General features: G+C 47.9%; 9 protein-coding genes across 9 annotated transcripts; 4 read left to right on the plus strand and 5 right to left on the minus strand.

The window, feature by feature from the left end:
* Positions 1-2,662: 2,662 nt before the first annotated feature.
* M437DRAFT_44402 (L-PSP endoribonuclease family protein) lies at positions 2,663-3,131 on the plus strand (the record flags this gene model as incomplete). The annotated part of the gene is made up of 2 exons (XM_041020895.1): positions 2,663-2,774; positions 2,836-3,131. 2 exons carry the CDS (start codon positions 2,663-2,665, stop codon positions 3,129-3,131), a joined length of 408 nt encoding a protein of 135 aa, XP_040881503.1.
* A 2,477-nt stretch (positions 3,132-5,608) lies between these two features.
* M437DRAFT_43586 (TPR domain protein) lies at positions 5,609-7,270 on the minus strand (the record flags this gene model as incomplete). Its single annotated transcript, XM_041020772.1, has 1 exon — positions 5,609-7,270. One exon carries the CDS (start codon positions 7,268-7,270, stop codon positions 5,609-5,611), a length of 1,662 nt encoding a protein of 553 aa, XP_040881504.1.
* Positions 7,271-7,787: 517 nt separating this feature from the next.
* On the minus strand, positions 7,788-8,198 carry M437DRAFT_82505 (uncharacterized protein; the record flags this gene model as incomplete). Its single annotated transcript, XM_041027758.1, has 1 exon — positions 7,788-8,198. One exon carries the CDS (start codon positions 8,196-8,198, stop codon positions 7,788-7,790), a length of 411 nt encoding a protein of 136 aa, XP_040881505.1.
* A 1,213-nt stretch (positions 8,199-9,411) lies between these two features.
* M437DRAFT_82506 (uncharacterized protein) lies at positions 9,412-10,870 on the minus strand (the record flags this gene model as incomplete). The annotated part of the gene is made up of 3 exons (XM_041027759.1): positions 9,412-9,431; positions 9,488-10,371; positions 10,422-10,870. The coding sequence occupies 3 exons, from the start codon at positions 10,868-10,870 to the stop codon at positions 9,412-9,414; spliced, it is 1,353 nt and encodes a 450-aa protein (XP_040881506.1).
* Positions 10,871-11,585: 715 nt separating this feature from the next.
* Positions 11,586-11,983, plus strand: M437DRAFT_82507 (cytochrome c oxidase assembly protein cox19, mitochondrial; the record flags this gene model as incomplete). The annotated part of the gene is made up of 2 exons (XM_041027760.1): positions 11,586-11,638; positions 11,698-11,983. The coding sequence occupies 2 exons, from the start codon at positions 11,586-11,588 to the stop codon at positions 11,981-11,983; spliced, it is 339 nt and encodes a 112-aa protein (XP_040881507.1).
* Positions 11,984-12,113: 130 nt separating this feature from the next.
* M437DRAFT_73458 (Dak1-domain-containing protein) lies at positions 12,114-14,019 on the minus strand (the record flags this gene model as incomplete). Its single annotated transcript, XM_041026028.1, has 3 exons — positions 12,114-13,226; positions 13,274-13,467; positions 13,548-14,019. 3 exons carry the CDS (start codon positions 14,017-14,019, stop codon positions 12,114-12,116), a joined length of 1,779 nt encoding a protein of 592 aa, XP_040881508.1.
* Positions 14,020-14,569: 550 nt separating this feature from the next.
* Positions 14,570-15,238, minus strand: M437DRAFT_64142 (uncharacterized protein; the record flags this gene model as incomplete). The annotated part of the gene is made up of 1 exon (XM_041024368.1): positions 14,570-15,238. One exon carries the CDS (start codon positions 15,236-15,238, stop codon positions 14,570-14,572), a length of 669 nt encoding a protein of 222 aa, XP_040881509.1.
* A 934-nt stretch (positions 15,239-16,172) lies between these two features.
* Positions 16,173-18,086, plus strand: M437DRAFT_13954 (uncharacterized protein; the record flags this gene model as incomplete). The annotated part of the gene is made up of 2 exons (XM_041018739.1): positions 16,173-17,642; positions 17,736-18,086. Coding segments are annotated over 2 exons (1,821 nt in total), but the record flags the coding sequence as incomplete, so codon positions are not given.
* A 1,182-nt stretch (positions 18,087-19,268) lies between these two features.
* Positions 19,269-21,461, plus strand: M437DRAFT_43535 (alpha/beta-hydrolase; the record flags this gene model as incomplete). Its single annotated transcript, XM_041020759.1, has 5 exons — positions 19,269-19,921; positions 19,973-20,423; positions 20,482-20,740; positions 20,792-20,956; positions 21,013-21,461. The coding sequence occupies 5 exons, from the start codon at positions 19,269-19,271 to the stop codon at positions 21,459-21,461; spliced, it is 1,977 nt and encodes a 658-aa protein (XP_040881511.1).
* Between the last annotated feature and the right edge of the window lie 212 nt (positions 21,462-21,673).

The following is a 21,673-nucleotide window of genomic DNA, read 5'->3' on the forward strand; positions in this document are numbered from 1 at the left end:
GCTTTCAAACCATTTATCCTTAGCCAAGGAGGCCTACTGGGAAAGGAGACCTCGCAGACCTATAAGGAGCTGCAACAGTCCTTCTCTCCTAGTATAGCTGAATGGCTAGACAAGTACATCTCTACTTTACTTGTCCGACTCCGAGCCCGGAACTGGATGGGATACGGGATTAACTAACACTACACGATCTAAAGAAGGTAGACCACCTGTTTCCTTACCGCACCTAGGTTTCTAAGTTTAGGAGCATAATATAGCTTATATAGTATTGTATCGAAGTTCTGCAAACCCTAACCCTAACCCTAAACCCTAAACCCTAACCCTTTCTATCTCTTAAAGTAATAGCTATACTAATAGAGAGATCTTATACTAAAGGCTAGCAATATAGATTTAGAAGCCTATATAATATAATAGATACTATACCTTAAGCATATAGTCTATTAGGTACTAGAAGGTATTAGTATTAGGAACCTCTTTAAGAGAAGCTATATGCCTTATTAATTTTAGCTATTACTAGCTATATCATTATTACTATAGTAGGGAAAGCTAGAGTCTAAGGTAATAGAAGTAATACTAGGAGCTACCTAGTAAGGAATAGGGTTATACTAAGGACTTATCTAATTTAAGGTTAATTACTACTAGGTTCTTTTATAACTATTAATAAATTTTATTAGTTTCTTATAGATAACTATATAAAGACTACTTTACTTAATAATATAAGATAACTATTTATTAGATAAGTTAAATAGTATATAAAGGTTCTAGTAGTCTTAATTAAGTATAACTTTAGCCCTATTAAAGCCTCTAGACTAGTCTAGGTAAGCTAGTTTAATATCCTTCTAGAATATATTCTAATTAGTAGTAGTATTAAGCTTAATTAGAATAGGCAATATCTAGTATATAGTTAGAATAGCTAGTAATTATACCTACTTAACTAGCTAAGGTTATAGACTAATATAGAAGTAGTTAATAGTTACTAGACCTAAAGGCAAGGTTTAAGCTAAGGGTTGTATAGTTTAATATTACTTTTTAAGCTCTTTAATATACTACTAATAATAATAGATAATAAGGTATCTAATCTTATAAGAAGACTTTTTAAGAATACTATTACTAGCTCTAACTATACTATACTAGGTAGTAGTAATATTAAAAAGGACCTTATAGTAGTGCCTATAGTATATAAAATAAGTAAGACCTCTATAAGTAGCTACCTTATACTAGTTTAGTATAGAGTATACCTAATACTAAGTAATTTAGTCCTAAAAAAGTATATACTCTTTAAAATAAGAAGAGGTTTATTATTAAGAGTATATTAAGTAATAACTTTAAGATTAAGATAATAATACTTAAGCTAATAAGGGCACTATAGTATTATATAAAGGAGGTAGCTCTAGTACTAGCTTATAGCTATTATAAGTCTATATAGACTTAATTATAATAGAGGGTTTCTTTATACTACTATAAGAGTTATATCTAATAAGCTCTATAGCTCTTTCCTATTAATTACTAGCCTTTTTAAGTCTAGTAAGTATAACTACTTTAGTCTAATATAGGCTATAAGTACTAGTTAAAGCTATTAGAGCTTAGATTTTAAAGGGTAGTATATTATAGTTTTCTTAAGCTCGACCCTATAGTAAGATAGTAGTATCTATCTTTTTTAGTATCTCTATCTATAGTTTATTAGTATTAGTAAGGTTAGTATTACTATTAGAGATCTTTTAGTAGACCTAATAACTATTATATTAAAGCTTAAAGATAATAGGTTCTAGATAAGTAGGCATAGCGGATAATAAGATTATAGTAGCTAAATTTAATAATACTCTTACTATAAGGACTATTAGTTTAGTTCTTAAAAGGGTCTTATAAGGTTTAGTAACTTTATTTAAAGTAGTTATTAAATAATAGGTAGTTAGGATTAACTTAACTAATTTTATTAATTAAGGCCTAGGTAGCTTTATAACTAGTAAGGCCTATATCTTAGTCTTCTTAGAGGTATTTAATATATACTTTTTTTCTAATATATTTATAGTATTAGAAAGTGGTTTTTTACTAGAAGATACCTTTTTTAAAGGTAGTTATAGTAGTTAGGTAGTAGTATAGCATTTTATTATAACTTAATATATAGTGGATTTAGATAGTATTTATTAATTAGCAAGATAAACTAGTGCCTTACTATATGTAGAATAGTAAGAGGTAGCTAAAAGACTTTCTACTATATTGTCTTTAAAGTATATAAGCTTCTATCCGGTATATAGCAATACTAGTATAGGTAGTTAAGAGGATAGAGTATCTAAGAGCTTAGATTTGGCTTTAGGTATTTTATATACTTTAGACACTAAGTACAAGTATATATAAGGGCCGGAGTCGTCTATAGTATTGATAATGGCTTAAGCGGCTTAAGAGATTATTATATTAGGATTTATATTAGTATAATTTGATGTGGTTATAGTATTGCATAGCTAATTAGAAGCTAGAAGGCCTATCTAAGTGTTTAACTTTAAGGGAGGGGGTGGCAAAATGCCACGAATTCTGAGACTAAGAATAGGGTTATGACATTTTCTTATATAGCGTATGGTCTTGTCTTAACCCTGGGTTTCTACAATCACATCATATAGCTCACTTCATAAGTCTGGACCTGATTTGCATCGATATCCACACCACGACCATGTCGCACCTGAAGTATTATTGCTACGAAGGACTGGGTGTCAAGCAGCGCGAAAACTTCCACTACAGTCAAGCCGTTCGCGTTGGAGACAGAATCGAATGTGCCGGCCAGGGTCAGTCTTTTTCCTTGATCACCAGTCAGACAAAACAAAATTGTTGACAACTTCATTGTAGGCGGCTGGGACCCAACGACTGGCGAGTTCGCAAAGGAGATCAACGCACAGATTGACCTGGCTTTCCAAAATGTCGAATTGAACCTCAAAGATGCCGGCGGCAAAGGTTGGTCACAGGTCTTCCGTGTCAACTCATATCATGTTCCGATCAACAAAGAGGCTTTGGACGCCATGGTCCGCAACTTCAGAAAATACATGCCCGACCACCAGCCAATCTGGACCTGCGTAGGCGTACCGCGCCTTGGTGAAGATGATATGCGCGTGGAGATTGAGGTAGTTGCACACGACCCGAAATAATGCAGTGCATTCTAGAGAGATGGGAATTCGTGCTATAGGGTTGTTGAGTACAATTTCTCCGAGCTTCACGGAATGACCGCTTAGCCTTCTGGGACTAATCAAGATAACTCCATATGAAGTTGACTCGCATCTAGTCGAACGCCACCTTCTGAGCATAATTCCGGTTGTTGGCCTCTCGTCACATGCATCTATGGATGCAGGAATTTTACGCGATGGTGGAGTCATGTCTGTGGAGCTCATGAGCGATGATTCGACCGATCGACCGCCTCTTGGATTAGGGCATTATTTCCTGCAGAACCCACTGCGTCCTAGCTCGTCGGCGAGTTTGGCGTTTCAGTAATCCCCCGTGTAAATCAGCGGACAACATGTTTCACGCAAGCCATTAGGGAATCTTGAGAGAGAATACTCTCCCAAGCTTACAAGCTGGAGATGCCAGATATTGTAATAAGCAGAAGTATGAAGAACCACAAACTCGTGGCAAAACATACGGATGAGCCGAGCCGCTTCATAGCATGTTCGTCTCTCAAGGCGCAACAGTATCTCTCTGCCCGCCTTTGTGTATGTCCTCCGCCTCCTCTTTTGTCCTTCCGTGACGGGTGTGTAAGAGCATCTGCAAGACGTAGGTCCAGTAGCATACGCAACTGGACTGCTTGATGCAGGTGCCGAAATCACATTCTTTGGGCTAGGCAAAGGCTCTCAACTGTGGGTCCCTGAGCAACCTGAACATCACGTTTTTCTCAAGACACAAGCTAACGTCAAAAGCACCGCTATTACCAAAGTCCATGACTTGCACCAATCCGTCCATGCGTGGCATCACGCCTTGCACATATCGCGCTTGTCGTGTGGGTTCTGTACCACCAAAGTGAACCTCGTAAGCTTCCAATTGCGTCCATGAGGTGACCAGAGTATGCCGAGAGCCGAGAAACGCCTGCCACAGTCTCTGCGGACTGACTTCATGAGCTGCATCGTGTATATGAGCAGAGACTGATTCAGGCGTAAACTGTGTAAGGGTGGAGCGTATTTCTCCGGCAATGTGGCCTATCGGGCCTGCACTTGCGTCCGCGCCAGATTTGGCAACGTAGGCAAGTAGGAGCGGGGATCCTACAAAACCGCTGGCCAAAGGAGGTGACAATTGGCCCCGGAGCCCCAGGGTGATATTCAGGTAGACATTGTCCTCTTTACTGCCGCGAGCTCGATTGATGAGCATTCAGATATGACTCAGTAGCGAGTCGAGGCGTGAGATCCTCAGTTCAGACAATTGAGACGGTAGGGTACTTCTGGCAGCATCTTGCATTCGTCTCACCTCTTCGGAAGAGAATATAATCTGCACATGCTCTACAGGCAGAGACATATCCCATGTAGACCATGGAGGGTAAGTCGACGGGCTCAACTGCTGTGTCTTCAAGACATGGGACGCAGGCATGGTGGCTGCAGACGATGCCGAAGCCCAATCCGGATATCCAGGCGCATCAGTCGCCCACCAGTCGAAACGGTGCATGGGCAGACCTCGCGCCTTTGCGACCATTCCCGGATCAGGCCGTTCCAGAGCGCCAGCATGTCTGTTCAGCAATTCATGATCGAACACAAGTTGCGACAGGACCGACTCAGCCTCGCGCGATTGAGCTGCCCATGCGTGCATGGACGTCAGAAGACTTTGGGCATCAGAGAGACAGTGAGCGATTTTGATATGGACGCTCCAGCCACCGCACTTGAAAGCTGTCAGCTGTACAGAAACGCCAGGCAAACCCTCAAAGTCAGCGAGGTTAGAAAAGGCTAGCTTCGAGGCAGCTTGAAGTTCGTGAGGAAGATCGGTAGCCACCCAGACTTGGTCTGTTGTACTTCGAGCCTCCTTGCTTGGAACCATGAAGTCCAGCTCTGTGTCGCAAGTCGCAGTCGTCCAGTCAATGCCAACATCAGAGTTGTCTCCATACGTGATCACAGGACGCCCAAGGTATGGAGTAGAGAGGCTATCAGTATCTGCTGCCCACCGCAGCTGGCCAGACCAGTGCGGCCATCTGCTCAAAGTCTTCCGAAATGAGAGCTCCAGGTTGCAAAAGAGAGCCGGCTCGCGTGCATCGACAGAAGATTCGGCATCGAAGAACCAGATAGCCGAACAAGCGGCGAATCTTGCTACTGAAGCGTCGAGTATTGATAAAGGCACTGTTGTCTCATGTTTGTAGGAAGAAGTAGGAAACACCCTTCTTGGGTTCTGGATGCTAAACATTGGACTTCTGTTGTTGGCTGCCATGACCAGAAAGTAAAGGCGTGACGCGACAGAAGTTGAGAGTTCGAGGAGGAGAGCAGGTTTGATGAGAATTGATGTTCGCTCAGAAACCGGTGTCCGAATATGGTGGGGGCTATGCTTTGACCATGTTAGATTGCGGGGGTCTCATGAGTCATGCGGCCAGGCAAACTCACTACTTGTTTTTGGAGAAGATGAATTATGGAATACGTCGACTGTTCATTCAGTACCAAGACTACCTGCCATTGCGACAGAAGCAAGAGGATCTGATTGGCACATCTGCCTTTGCTACTGCTACGGCAAGCTGAGCTCCGATCGCCCTTGCCTCATCCACCTTACCCAGTTTGACAAGACACTCATGATAGCCATGCAAAGACCAGACATTCTTTGGGTGCTGTAAGGCACGAGGAAGAGTATCGTCAAAGCCAAGATCAGCTTTGAACAGCTTCTCGGCTTGTGATATTCTGCCTTGTTCCAGAAGCAAAGCACCAAGAGCATGTCTGGTAGGTTGCATCCATCCCCAAGGCTCGTCGTATGGCAGGGTATCGTCAAGTTCAACTGCTTTTCCCAACAATTCGAATGCCTTATCGAAGTTGCGGTCGCGGTATTCAACTTCTCCATATAACATTGTTTTGGCGACTTGGAGTATGTCAATGCAGCGGTTGTTGAACAGCATGCGTGATTCTGGAACCTTGAGCAAAGCTGCTTCGAACTTCTTCACCGCCTCCCTAGCGGCCTGAACTTGACCAGTGGCAGCAAATGCAATGCCTCTGCCATAGAATATGAAGGCTGTGGTGACACAAAACAGTTGCTCATCTGTCGGAAGGTCCAGGGCCAGTATGTTCTCCCACATGCCAAATCGAATCATGACGTGTATACGGACAGACAAGAATCCTTCGAGCCAATCAGCCATCGGAGGGGACCCCACCCGAAGCAGTTTTTCGGGCAACGATTTCTCAAGGCCTTCGACACTTTCCAGAGCAATCTTCGACTGACCCGCAAACATAGCTGCATAGATACGGAAGTGGTAGTCATGTGATCGATAAAGTGTGTAGAAGTTGACGGGGCCGGCGCGGTCCAAGAACTTTTGGTCCGCTTTGATAGCTTCGAGATTCCACTTGGCAGCAGATTCGTAGTCACCACATAGAATATCCAAGTGAGTAGGCATATGATGCAGATGGCCGGCATCAGGTACGAGACCTCTGAGGAGGTTGGCTTTCGGAAGCGCTACTTCGGGAGTGCTTGACATTTCCATCAGGTGAATGTACATGTGCAGGAGTCCTGGATGATGGTCGGAGTTTGGATCAGTCAAGGCGCGTTCTAATACAGCCTTGACTTCGAGAGTATGTGCATCAGGTGCGGGCTCGCCGGTCTTCAGATCCCAAAGACCCCAAGGAGTGACATTCATCAGAGCGTCGGCAAACAATGTTGCAATATCCAGATCGTCGGAGAATTGTATGTACACCTTTCTCATGGCATCTGCATACGACTGATTCCATGTCTTGAAGTCAGATTGGTCGTATTTTCGAGACAGATCAGATGGGTAGCGTGATTGTAGTGCCTGGATGAGAGCTTTTTCAATCGGCGAAGCGGTTTTGCCTCGGTCTCGCGCCTCGACAGCCGCATCGTCGGCTTTCTTCACAGTCGCGATGAAATCATGCTCGTCAAAGAATTCCCAAGGCTTGTTGTAGTTCGGTCCCGAAGCATACGCTAGGCCCCAGTACGCCAGTGCGCAGTCGGCATCTTCATCGACGGCGCGCCTGAAACATTCAATGGCTTCTTCGTGGTTGAAGCCGTAGGTCCAAACCAAACCCCGATCGAACCATCTCTGGGCGGCGTCGCTTGTCGTGGTTACGGGCTTGTGATACGTGCCCAGATCGTATGGGTAATTGTCCATCTCGATAGTCGCCAGACAATGAATGCTGATGAGAAATGTTGTAGAATATGTGTCTAATATCTGTTCCAGCAACGCAATCTCTCGTGTCCTGGAATGTTTTTGTTGATGTGTTCTGGACCGATAGCAGTGGATGACTCACATACGTGGCACGGACCTTTTGATATCAGATACTCCCTGAGACATGATCACGAGTGTCATTGGCTTATCTGTTTGTACGTTTTCCGGGGATGATCAAGAGTAATGTTGGGTTTTCCGGTTGATAACTTGACTGTATATTGGGCTGTGCTTCTGAACTCTTGTCAAGACTCATCTAACCAAAAACCGTCGCATATTGGTCGACAAAACTACTTGAATTTCCTGGTGATAGCCTTGAACTTCGGAAAATCACGCTGAACTGCAATCGTCGGCCAAGATGACCGACATCGTATTCGAGTCCGCAGCAACCGACTTGGCGAAGGACTGATACGAAACGCTATTTCGCCTTGATTCTCTTCCACCATCTCTCCATTCTCTAGGATCACTTGGCAGCGTACAAAACTTGCGATTCCCAGCTTTCAAATTTACTTTCTTCGCTGCCTGCATACTCCCAATCTGACTCCAGACCAAAGCCGGTGAACCGCAATTTGTGACCGGCATGGGGCCCACCCCAGTCACACTCTTTGTGTATAACCTTATGATATTGGTAGCGTTTTTCCATCGGTTTTCTGTCTACTTTCACATCAGACTCGATCTGGCATTCTGGCTTTATACGGTGCTGATGTTTGTACTCTTTGGCTCCTGTGGCTACGCCATGGCAGACATTGTCAGCGACCTTAGCGCTTGGATCTGCATTGAGCGAGGAGGAGATCCATATCTCTTTGAGCGATGGTGGTGGACCTGGATCCGTTGTATGACCGCAGGCATAGCAGCAGTAGGGGGAACGACGCATTTTGTGTATCGAGCTGCCGTGGGCTGGGAGGCGGCGAAACGCGATTTTCTGGTGAACTGCGAGGAGGTCCCGAGGAAGAAACAGTTATGGAAAGAGGTGCGAATAGCTGCAACACTGATCTATTCTGCCAGCTTCCTGTATGCGAGAGCGGCAATCGACTGCGTACTCTGGGTCAAGGAGATGCTCGAACAGGGCAAGATCGACCCATATATGGCGCCACCACTCTGGCATACCTTGGCACCTTACGCAGTTGTAGGAACTTTGGCGGTATGGAGGTCAGGCTTGGCTAAGAGAAAGACTGCTCGATTGCGCACAAGGGCCAGAACAGTAGAAGATGAAAAGACAACTACCGAGAAGGGTGGATCGATGGTATAGCGGATATCATTGGCCCCACAAGAGAAAGAAGGAACCGAGTTCCGCAAACCCACAGTTACTGGACCCGAAAACAGGATGCCCCGATTTTTCAAGACAGTAGCCATCAACATGAACCTTCCAAAGTCTTATCTTCATGTCAGCCGAAGCATATACCAAGGTTCCCCCATCTGGAGAAAGTGCAATTGCAGTTATGTGGTCCTGGTCATACACAATCTTCGGTCTTTTGATGGTATATTTCCGGGGATCAAAGAGTCCGATCAAGCCCTTGTCACCTGCAAAGGCTATCTCGTGTGTACCAGGTGAGCACCCCAGACAAGAGACCTTTTGTGAATTGGGTGAGGGGACAAGACTAAAAGCTTCTGTCACTCGTCTTTTACCCTGCCCTACAGACTGACAGTCGAAGAGTTTGATTCTACGGTCGGCATCCCATGTAACGAACATGCCATCATTCGTTCTAACCACGCGCCTAAGCATCCTGAGTATAGTCAAGTCGTAACTCGAGACGTTATTGCCGGCGGCATCCCATACTGTCACTCTACCGTCGTCAGAACAGCACAGCAACTGCGTTTCGAATTGAGACAGGGATCGAGGCAGCCCTTTGAGGCCTTCCAGCATTCGAAACTTGTGTCCGTCAGGTATGCTGTAGAACCCAATGGTGCTTTTGGCGTTCCGCAAAGATCTGCGACTTGTCTCACCACAAATCATGTGCTTGTCATCCAATCCGAACATGATAGCCCCAACCCTGGTCTTCGAAGATTGAATGATATCCAACGAGCAGATCGCTATACCCGTCCAGGAATTCCATACGCTGACAGCAGAGTTCGGATCTCGCGACTGATCATGCGTTGAAGCCAGCATCTTCCCATCATGAGAGAAAATCACTTCTGGATAAGAGTCTGCTTCAATGCTGCAACTGATCTTGGCCAACTCGTCACCAGTAGATATATTCCAGATCAGGATCTCGGTTCGCGTAGCAGCTGCTAGAAGATAGTTGCACGAGACGGCTACACTGATTACCTCTTCCTTGGTTTCAAATGTCGAGTCTTCCGTGGTCTGACCCAAATCCTCATGCGATGTCGAGATGACCCGATTTCCAGAGAAAAGATCATCTAGGAGAGTAGGGTCGGTATGTGGTGTTGCATGCCTCTGTGCCTCGAGGCTCCGGTGGAGACACGCCTCTGGTTCATGCTTGCTACTGGGCGTGTAGATGATCTCGCAAGGAGGTGATTGTGCGTCGACCACTTTCTTCACGTGGTCTGACGCATTAGTACTAGACGTCGTATTCGAGTCTGACGAGTCTGATGGGACTGCTGATGCTTTGGCGGGTGCTTCATTGTTGGAAGGACGAGTATGAGATGCGAAAACTTGTGTCGGAGAAGATGAACGAGATGCTGGGGGCACATGATCTTTTCTTGATATCACTTCGGTCTCTGTGCGTGTCTTATGCTGACTCTGCATGGAGCTGGATATCTCTTCTCCCTCGGTGACTGCTCCATTTGTCGCTTGGAGTGGATTGTATTGAATCGTAGATCTCTCCAAGGACTCCAGGAGATTTGTTTCGACGCCACGCCGGTTCATGCAATGCTTATAGACTGCAGTAGACTTGATGATCGAGTCGAAATCAAACGCAGTCAACGCGGTTCCGCTGGTAGTTGATGAAAGAATGCTTGCGGTATCAGTTTCCTTGTCGACGGGACCATGCTGTAGAAATCTGCGAAGCGAGGCCTGAGCTTCCAACATGCTTTCCAAGGTTTTTTCCTGGTTTGTCATCATGTCTATCATCCTGTTTTGGTTGTGGCTAGACAATAGTTAGCATGAGTCAAGGGTCCAAACAAACTATCATCTTACCTGAGCAATTGGTTCAGCATCGTATTCAGCAGTGCATTGTGATCTTTGAGCTGAGCAAAGAGCCTTTCCATCTCGTACTCGTTGTACAATGCTTTCAGCTTGTCTTTTCTCGACGTTTTCTGTGCCTTGAGCGGCATCTCGCTAGCAGCGGTATCAAGTAGATCCGATACATGCTTTTCGAGGAGGGAAAGAATTATGGTACATGCAATCTTGAGACCATCGAATTGTTCATAAAACTGGTCCTTTGCTATGCCAGAGTATTCTGTAAGAGTGAAGTCGACTTGACTCAAGGTCGAGCTTGTAGTGTTGCAGGTCAAGACAATGGACATCAAGGTCAAGGGCATAAAGTTGTAGCTTTGCCGAAGCTGGTTGATGCCTTTCACAATGCTGTAGCATCCCGATAGAATGGGCCCAAGAGCCAAATGCATGCCTGCGATCGTCTCAGCCATGGCAAAAGGATGCGAGTGGGGATCAATGATGGTGGGGAAGCGTGGGGGGTTGGTTTATTTTAAACCAAACACGACCAGGGTCAGTGGGCGCAGCCTTGTGGCGCTGCTGAGGCAGTACGAAGAGACTGTAAACAACGTAATTCTACTGGGAAATACTTGATGAACGCTGCCTGGACAGAATCAAGCATTGTTGTCAAACCTTGATGGTATTCTTAGGTCACTCAAGAAAGTCAACCAGTACAAGGCCGGCGCCGCGCAGCCCTCGACACAAAAGAAGTCGGGAATCAGATGGCTTTCAAGATCTATCGGCAACCTATGGAGCTGTAGCTCATCTTTCGGGTGGAGAACATAGCTTGGATAACTTTGGACAAGACCAAAAATGTAAGTGAAAATGAGTTGCCTGCGGCGTTCTTGGATCTTGAGTTGTATAGCTCAAAGGACCGTAGGATTTTCGACTGCAACCCGGCAGAGACCTGACAGCGACGTTCTGGAGCTTCCTTGTTTCGAACAGCAGACATGCACGAAATGGTGACATGAGAGTCAGTCGACAGAGCGAGTAGCAAAACCGAGTGATGTATGAAGAGTTGCATGTTGGACAAGATCGGGAAAAGTTTGCCTCAGGCAGCACCCTGGCTTTCTTGCGGCTTTCAACGCCGAAGCGTCTTGCTTTGGTTGATTCCATTGCTCTTCAACACAACCACTTCGAAACACCATCATGTCAACATTCGGCGGACCTGGCGGACGTCAAGTCATCGCAAAACCCACACCGTACGCTCAAGACTTCGTCACAACAATGCCTCTACACACCCACTGACTGCGCCTCGCAGACCCGAACGCGGCTCCTTCCCACTCGACCACGATGCCGAGTGTCAACACATCATGAAGTCGTACCTACGCTGCCTGCGCGCCCACCGCGGCATGAACGACGAAGAGTGCCGCATGCTGAGCAAGAGCTATCTCCAATGTCGCATGGACAAGAACCTCATGGCGCCCGATGAGATGAAGAATCTTGGTTTTGACAATACTCCACAAGCTCTGGCTGCCGCCGCCGCCGCTGGACATGCTCCGCCCACAGATACGACGAAAAAGTCGTCAGAAGGAGCCAAGAAATAGATGCATGCATGAAATAGGAAAGAGAGCGACTTGTAAGAATAGAAAGAGACGGCGCAAACACAGATACCCAGCGCAGACGACAAAAGACGGAAAGACTGTTGATACGCTACACAAATTACAATTGACCCATCTACAGCTTGTTTTTCAGCCCGTCCCATAGACCTTGCAGGAAAACCGAGGCGGCGTATGCACCGGGGTCCCTCGGAACATCCTTTTCACTGATCTTGTCGCCAACGTACGTCGCTCTTCCGTACACGGCAGGCATGCCCTCGGTCTTGTCTGCGCCTTTAACCGCTTCGATTACCGCCGCTTTCAAGTCGCCCAGCTGCGACAGCGTCTCACAGAAGGGAATCAGCGTGTCCATGACTGTTCGTCCGCCCACACGCGCCGGTGTATACGTCTGCAGGTTCTTCAATGCCTGCCCTGCACTGTGTCCTGCGACATGCTCGTCAAACTTCAGAGAAGGATCGGCGCGATACGTGTTCTTGAGGTCAGACGTCCACGAAGCGAGCAAGATGCTGATAATGGCTCCAAGCGTGCCTCCAATCTCTTCGATTCCGCTCTCGATTTCGTCCATGATGGGCAACAACGCTCCGTCATGTCGTGAGACGAGGCCTGACGAAAGCTGTGAGAGGACGCCCTTGCACATTCCCTCGACTGCTTCGCCACAGTCACCGTCGCCCATGACGATGTCCCATTTGGTGATGTCGGGCTCGGCTGCTACCGCTGCTTCGCATGCGCTTCTGAGGGCTCCCTCAAGAGTCGCCACATCCAGCTTTGGGCCAAATGAAGCCGTCTCGTGTCCGGCGAGCGAAGCTCTTCTTTGTGTTGGGCTGTCAACTCTGACTTGGCCGTACGAGTTCCTTGGCCAAGCTGGTGCATTGGTGTCTCTGTCCAACAAAGCATAAAGCGTTTCTTGTTTCATCTTTGTCTCTTTGGCGACACCACTCAAGTTCAGCAAAGAAATGCTGAAGCCCGGTGCATTAAGCGACGTCTCAAATGGTTGTGCATACACTCTTGTTGGCGAAATGTTCCAGTCCGACTTGAGATGACTGATAGTCAGAGCCGTCAAGGCTTCGAGCTCAAGGTTGGACAAGCCGCCGAAGTTGTTGATGAGCAGAGCAACCTCGTCGTTTGATGTGAAGTTGACGAAGGCACGGTCCTTGTCGTTTTCGTCGAGGAGGTAGCGCAGCAGCTCTTGGATGAGTTCGTCTGGTGGTGGGATCTCTTTCTCGTGAAGTCCCTACTCTACATCAGTTTTGTTCAATTTTCATGGTTTGACATACTCACGGCTTCGTTGTGAATACCTTGAGCCACGGAGAGAGTGTTGGCAGGTAGGGATTCGTGATGTGCTCGTCCAGGGATATGACAGTAATCAAGCGACGATCCAATGGTGACACAGTGACCATTGACGCTCTCGCCGATCGCAAAGCAAGTGTCGAAATCATAGTCCTCTTCGGCAGCGGCGCCGCAAAGTTTGAGTACTGTATTTAAGCATTCTCATCAGCATGTTTCTTCTTTTTCTCTTGTTTTCTCTGTCTCAACAGCGAAGGCAGAAACTCACCAAACATATTTCCAGCCAATCCTCTCCTTCCCAATTTGCTCGTCTTTTCCCTGCCTAAACCAACATCATCCGTCATCCTCAACATACCCACTTTTCTCCCCGATCCAGCCACTTTTTCTCTCGCCAAACCAAAATGCAAATTGTCTCCTGTGTAGTTTGTGATACACAATATCACACCCTTGTCACTGGGAACCTTTTCCACAGCAGCCATGATCTGCTTTGTGCTGGGAGAAGCAAATACCTCGCCACTGATGGCAGCGGAGAGTAGACCATTGCCAACGTAGCCGCACCATGCGGGTTCATGGCCTGCACCTCCACCAGACAGGACGGAAACTTTTTGGGTTGAGTGTGAGGGGAGGTACACGACTTTGTTGGCGGCATCGAGGGCGAGATGTGGGTTTTTGGCTACCAGAGACTCGAGACCACGCACGACGAGATTGTGAGTGTCGGGGAAGAAGTGTTTCGTCGCCATTGCCTTTTCCTGGTACTTTTTGCTCTTAGAATGATGAATGCGCCAACGAGCTTTTTTGAAAGGTGGTGGAAATGCACAGGTGTTATGGAAAGAGAGGGGTTTCCAAGATTGAAGGAGGAGCTGCCTGCTTACATAGCTCCTCCAACGACCAGTGTACCACCTCTGCCATCGGGAATTGAGCCTTGGTATTAGGCATGGTCTCGTCCCGGGTCAGCTCAGACGGGCAGGTCGCCGAGAAGACGGCGGGGCAGAAGAGCGGGGTGCATTGTGGGGTTGAAGGATCTGGGACTACCAATTCGGGAAAGCCGAGCGGATGAATTGTGTTTATGATGGCCTCGTAACGCAAAGAGGTCGCAACATTGTGACGAAAGCTGCATGATGGAGCACACGATATGCAACAAACAGACAAGCAAAACTTTTGTTGAAAGCAATGTGGCAAGAAAACCGATTCATCGGCCGGACATCGAGCTTGCAAGTCACAAGTCGCATGATTGTGTCATGGTGAATCGTGAATCGTTGGAAACAACCAAACTGTGCCTTTTGAAAGCCATCAACAAGCAGAGACAGGATGAGCAACATGAATGAGGCCTTTGACTTTCCTCTCAAAGTCACCTCTGTCAGGCTCAGCCTGCGCACCGCTCCATTCTAGGACCCCAACCTCAAACCTGACTTTATCGTCCAGTATCTTCAATGCATCCAAAACCTCTCTCTTATCCTCTATCGCTTCCTGGGTTGTTGAGTCCACCCAGCTGATTTGAAGAATCCTGAACTCTGGCGCTGTAGCCAGTATCTCACAAGCCCGTGTTGCCCGTTTCTTGATTTCTTGACAATAGGTTGTCGTCTTGAGAGAAGGATAACTCTTGAGTAAACTACCGTCGAACCAAAACACCAACTCGACTTTCTGGATCTTCTTGAGCAGTCGCGAACTGGCGAGATTTGAGAGTGTTGGGTCGATGCGGTAGAAATTGAAAGCGTGGGAGGCGATGAGTTTCCAGCTCGCGATATTGAAGAAGTAGGAAGTGATGTCGGCGGAGATGGCGTGGCAGCTCAGAAGCAGAGGTAAAGGCGGTGGACGATGCGACACGCTGGTGATGCCGACTGTGGGAATGGGATTGGAGATTGGTGAGGGCGGGCACAAGTAAGAGTAGATTTGTTGTCGGAGCTCGAGGGGTAGCTGGAGGACTTTTGGAAGGGTCTCGTGGTCTGTGGTGGATATCATGTCGAGTTCGTTAAGAGTACAAATATTTGTAGGTGATGTAGGAGTATATCGAATTGCGGCGAGCTTCAGCTCCTATGCTGGAGTTGAACAAGAGGAACAGGCAAGGTCTTTCCGCGCTGTAAGATGTAGATATTCTTCCAAGAACATGCGAATAGAATCGAAGGAGCTATAGGATACTCAGGAGTATACTCTATTGATGAGAGCAGGGGAAAAGATGGTTATGCGGCTCATGCATTCATGATCATGAGCGGCATCCATGACGTTGAAGACGATGCGGGGAAGAAAATAGACAGACAAGCTGTTTTTTGACCTTGATGGGCCTGCTATCTCACGCTTTGGACTTCCCAGATCGACCATAAAATGAGTCTGTTCCCGATTCATACGCTTATGCAATTGCACAATGCATTCGCTGATGTCTTTGAGATGGAATAACATGTGCTTCCCTTCTAGAATAGGAAGAGCGGAGGTTCGGTGGGCGGACCGAGGACGGAGGTCTGTGCTCGGAAAGCTGAAATCGCGACACGCGAAAAGACGCGCGGGGCGTGGCAGATGTGATGTTTTGGATGACGAAGTGAGATTGACTTGCATGTCACTCACAATGTTATTGCCATGTCAATTCTTAACCATGCCGACTATTCTTCACGGCTGAATACTGATACACCTACTCTCCCTGTCAACACCCTCGCCGACAAACTTCTCTCCAGAAAGCGAAAGCGAGACGGCGACACTCCTCCAACAACAGCGCCATCTCGTCTGACAAAAGGCCTACCGAGAGCCGACACTCCACTGTTCAAGTCCTTTTCTGACAGTCAAATCCCTCAAAAACAACAACCACCTCAATCAGCATCTTTACCTCAGTCCTTCGTCGTCAGAGTATGCTTCACACTCCCAGCTATCGTCAGAAGCCTTGCTGAACCATGTCCAGTCTGTCGACAATGACAAGCCGCTATCCTTCCGTATTCTTCACACGCTGCCTCGCGCTGCTCTGCCCTTGAGCTGCATCGACAACTCGTCCTCCCCCACTCGTCTCTTCTCTGCCCACCTACCACAACTTGATCATGACGAAACCACCTCCGCCCTCGTCCTCGTCGCTCGCTGCGAGACTGAGCCCCATCAGCCCTTGTACGCTGCAGAAAGAGTCGGAGAAAAGAGATATGCCCTGTCTAGACTGGCTGCCTGGTTGACCTCGGATCGAACTCATGCTCTCGTACCATCTGCTCCCATAACTGCGAAACTCCTGCCACAACCCTCTGCCGACACGTCTGCCGAGTCGTGGTGGCGCACTGCAGCCATCCAAATACCTTCGATACTGCCTGCAACTTCTCGCAAAGCTCCCCGTTTGTCTCTGTTCCGTCGCCATCCTTCACCAACTCAGTCTTTGCCCGTGTCCCAGCCTGCAGTCACTGAAGTATTGGCAGACCTACCTGTCCTTGCAGACGAGACATGCGAGACCCCTGAAGATTTCCTCGCCCGCTTCATCTCACAATACCTCGACACCCTCTATCTATCCAAGACTCCACTTGCCTTCTTCACCAAAGGCCCACTGTCACGTTTGCGAGCTGCCTTTACAACAGGCCAGCTCCCCGACACAACCCTCTCCGATCTGGTTCTGTTCTTGCGAAACCTCATTCTATCGTCTTCCACGGCCGACAAGAAGTATCGCGACAAGCTGCCTGAGATTCTGAAAGATCTGCCTCCACAGCATCCGGATCAAGATCATACACCCGCTGCCAAGAAGAAGAGACGGAAGAAGAAGCTCAAGCCAGACAAGTATGGTCTGCTTCCCGACGAGGACGACTTTTTCGCCAAGTGGTGGTATCAGGACGAAGCTTCTGCACCGTCTGATGAGACGGCCGAACAATCGCTGAAACGCAGAGGCCCGCAGCTAAGGACCCGTGAAACCTTCATGCAAGTGGTCCTGGCCCTCGAGATTATGAGTCTGGAAGCGCTCTCTGAGTTCAAGTCGACGCAGGAACAAGTGAGACAACCAAAGGGCAAGAAGGGTGATACAATCGTCACAAGTCTCGAATTACTCGTGGACAAACTCTGCATCTGGCACTCTCTCCATGCCGCTGACCTGCTGGGCGGTGCGCCAAAGCCCGACAAGACGACCAAGGATGGTGCCAACCAACTGCACAGCTTCTGCGTCGAGGTCATCATACCCTTCTACATGTCTCGCGCTCACGAGCATGCCTCGTTCGTCAACAAGAAGCTCGGCGGTCCGGGGTCTTCGACAACCACAAAACCCAAGCCTAGTCGCAAGCTTCCTGAAGCTGAAACCAAGGCTGCCACCGACAAGAAGAGTCGTCGTTCGCTTGCTCGCGTTGCCACAGAAAGCTTCTCTCAGCCTGCCAAACCTTCGCGCTCATTCAGTCGTTCGGCAACTGACTCGCAGATGATGCCTGTCAAGTCTGAGACACCAGAAGTTTCATTGTTCTCCATCCCAATTCGACGAGATAGTCAGTCCTCCATGGCACGTAAAAATGATGTATTGGAGAAGCATCGCTTGCGTCAAAGAGAAGTCGACTTTGGTGCAATTGCTGCTGCAAACGAGGTCAAGGCCAGGAAGAAACAAGAGGTCGAGCAGAAACTCAAGGATGCTATTTCTACTTTGAAGAGGCCGAGTCGCGCGGCTGTTTCTGGAGAATTCGTGGACGCTGTCGAACAGAGGAAGCGTATGGCAGAAGGCAGAGCAAGACCACCATTGCACAAGCGAAAGTCTTCAGCAATCGCTCAAGTCTCTGCCACTCCGAAGAATGGCCACAAGAACTCTGCTATTGCTGCGACGCCACACCACATTCCCGCTCCCTCTTTTGTTCGTCCATCAGTCCCTTCGTCTGGCCCGTCTCTGATTCCGTCTTCCAACATCAAGCAGAAGTCTTTGTCTTTCGCACACTTCCCTTCAGTGGATGAGGATTCCGATGATGAAGATGCAATCCCTGCTACTGACAATCGACCGCGCCACAGAGATGCGCTTGCCGAGACGCCTTCCAAGCCTCGGGTCGATTTTGCCTCGCTACGAGGCGCTTCTCCAGATGAAGATATGAAAGACTATGGCCACGTCGGACAGGACAGAGGTGACTCTTCACCTTTGCGTGAAAGTCCGACTTTGTTGAGGACACCAAGCAAGCCACAACGACCCAGGTTCAGCATCACTCCAAGTAAACCAACTCCGCCATTGTTACTTGTTAAAGCGAAAACAAGTCAGAGTGCGGCCGCAACACCGCTGAAAACCACCGCGACTGCGGCCTCCAAAGACATGCTTCGTGGATCCCCTGCATTGGCGGGACAGCAAAAAGCTCTTGAAGCTGGACCAAGTAATCCACCCGCGGATATATATGCCGCTCTCGGGTGGGATGATGACCTTGATGATGATTAGTTCTATGTATGATACTCACTTATGAATATTGATCTCTCTCAATCAGGCTTTTTTTATGTCACCATCACCAATTTCTACTGGACTTTCTTGGATGATCGACGTGTCCTGGTCTCGTAGAAATGACTTCAGCTTTGCATACTTAATTTGGTGAGCAGAAACTTGAAACCACATGGGTAGGTGCATGCGGAGCACTCGGTGATGCACTGAAGTCTCGCTTGGACGCCTTGTTGATCGATTGATCAACTCAAGTAGACGCGAACCTGGAAATAACTGTCCCCGCACAAGTTGATGATCCTTCCCTGCGGGTGCGAGAATTTATGGATATTGGCAAGTGTTGGTAGTCCGAGCTGACCTGTGAAGATGTAGTCCGAGGGAACCAATCATTTGCTTGCTAAGGGCCGCAGCACAGCTTCCTGCAGGATTTGATCCTCCGCAAATCTCCCATTTCTACACAGACTCAGCCTCACAACTTACTGGTGCATACCATAATGTCCAGGACCCGTCGGCGAGGATCCTTGGCTTCCTCAGAGGTACAAGTATGGCTTCCCAACCGCTCATGAGAACGGTAGTCATCGAGACTTTTCCGGAAATTGAGCATTCGCCATTGTCAATCTTACTGCGTGTGTCCCTATCTTTGTACCACTCCCCACAATGATACAATTCAAGTTCTATGTTACCTTGGCAGCTGCGACGACTCTGTTCTACAGAGACACCTCTGCTCAAGCTCCCCCAACTCCTGAGGGCTTGACGTACCTGAACTCGACAATCTACCCAGGAGCGTCCATCTCCTTCAAAGAGACCACGATCTGCGAGACCAATGATGGTGTCAGGGGCTGGAGTGGCTACGTCAATCTTCCATCTTCACCACAAGACGGTCGCGATTATCCAATTCACACTTGGTTTTGGTTCTTCGAGGCTCGTCATGGTCCAGAGAATGCACCGCTTTCGCTATGGATTCAAGGTGGACCTGGTGCACCAACGTCAATCTCTGCCGTCAATGAGAATGGTCCGTGCAACCTGCTGAACAACTCCAGAGATGCCGTCAACAACCCTTGGTCTTGGAACGACAGAGTCAACATGTTGTACATTGATCAGCCTGTGCAGACTGGTTTCTCTTACGACACTTTGGTCAATGGTACGATCTCTGAGGCTTTCTCTCCTTTCGCCGTCTTGCCTGCCCAAATTCCCAAGAATGACACTTCGCTTGGGGGTATCTTCTCGTCAGGCAACTCGAGCTTGGCACCCAACAGTACCATGGCCGTCGCGCCTCCTATGTGGGACTTTATGCAGATCTGGTTAAAAGAGTGAGCCAGACTGAACACCTTTTCTGTCAAAACTAGCTGACAAGAAGATAGTTTTCCTGGCTACTCAGGCGAAAAACAAAAGTTCAGCATCTGGGGAGAGTCTTATGGTGGTCATTGGGTTCCAACCTTTGCCGATTACTTCTACAAGCAGAACGATCGTATCAGCTCTGGCGGTCTCAATGCCACATCACTCACCATCGAATCGCTTGGTCTAATCAACGCTTGCATTGACGCAGAGACTCAGATACCCTTCTATCCTGTCATGGCGGCGAACAATACCTATGGAATCAAAGTCTTCAACGACACCACTTACGCCAGTTCTATGGCAGCCTTACCAAAATGCTTAAACATGACCAAAACCTGTAGAAGCCTCGCCTCGCGTCTTGATCCGGAAGGATGGGGCAACAATACTGATGTGAATAACGCCTGTGCAAGCGCGTATCTCTATTGCTTTGATGCAGTCGCTAGAGAGACCCAGCTGGGAAACATCGAAGGATATGATGTATGCACTCTGTCTATTTACTTCCACGACCCTATGTACTGACTTCGATCACCATCAGGCTTTCCACTTCGACATCGCATCACCACTCATCCACAACTTCCCACCACGTTGGGCTGCCGGCTACCTCAACAACGCCAGTGTCCAAGCAGATCTGGGGGTTCCTCTCAACTTCACCGGCTTCTCTTCCGTCATCGCTCAAGAATACGCAGCCTCAGGCGACTTCCTGAAGGGCAATAACCTTGCCGCTCTTGGTCAACTGCTTGATCGTGGAGTGAAGGTTTCGCTTCTATATGGCGATCGCGATTATCAATGCAACTGTAAGATCTGCTCCTCTCGCTTTATTGTACATCACTGAGCCTGGCTTCTAGGGTTCGGCGGCGAAGCTATCAGTCTTGCTATCAACTCAAGCATCTCGTCTTCATTCAGCAAGGCAGGCTACACCAAATTTGAGACCAATGCTTCGTACACCGGTGGCTTGACAAGACAATATGGTAACTTGTCTTTCACTCGGGTCTTCCAAGCTGGACACGAAGGTAAGTCCCTTTCTCTGTTCTCACAACTCAACTCATCCATGACAATGTTTTCACAGTATCATACTATCAACCTGAAACCACATACCAAATCTTCAACCGCGTGATATTCAATCGAGACGTCGCAACCGGGCAAGTCTCGACAGCTCCAGCTTCTAATTCTTCCACCTACGCCACGTCAGGCAATTCTTCTGCACTCGTCTCTATCGGTGCGCCTATCAAATTCGAGTCCTCGGTGCCTTCGTGCTACTTCTGGGATATCATGGAGACTTGTACGCCCGCTCAAGTACAAATTTTTGCAAATGGAAGTGCCATTACCGAGGACTTCATTCTTGTGGGCTATACGTTGAAGGACGGGACGAAAGTGTTTTACAATCAGACTGCTGCTGGTGCTGGAAATAGGTCGTCGCCACAGTCTTATGTTCCTGCAAGTGGAGCGTCGCCTGCATCCCCGCTGAGTATGAGTTTGGCTGCGATAGCCTTGGCTGTTGTTGCTCTTGTTTCATAGAAAGTTCGCGAAGATGTAGTCATGACTGGCTGACTTAGATGCAAAGATGCATGGAACAATATGGATGCAGGGTTCTGGTCAGGATCTAACTTTAGCCTCAGAACGCGTAGATCAGTCAGCATTTGTCAACGAACAGAATTCACTCCTGCTCTATAACATCAACATTTTTCCCAGCGGGCCGGGATAGCTAGGCTGAAGTACCATAATAATCG

The sequence above is a fragment of the Aureobasidium melanogenum genome (assembly GCF_000721775.1).
Source record: "Aureobasidium melanogenum CBS 110374 unplaced genomic scaffold scaffold_5, whole genome shotgun sequence".
Classification (NCBI taxonomy): domain Eukaryota; kingdom Fungi; phylum Ascomycota; class Dothideomycetes; order Dothideales; family Saccotheciaceae; genus Aureobasidium; species Aureobasidium melanogenum.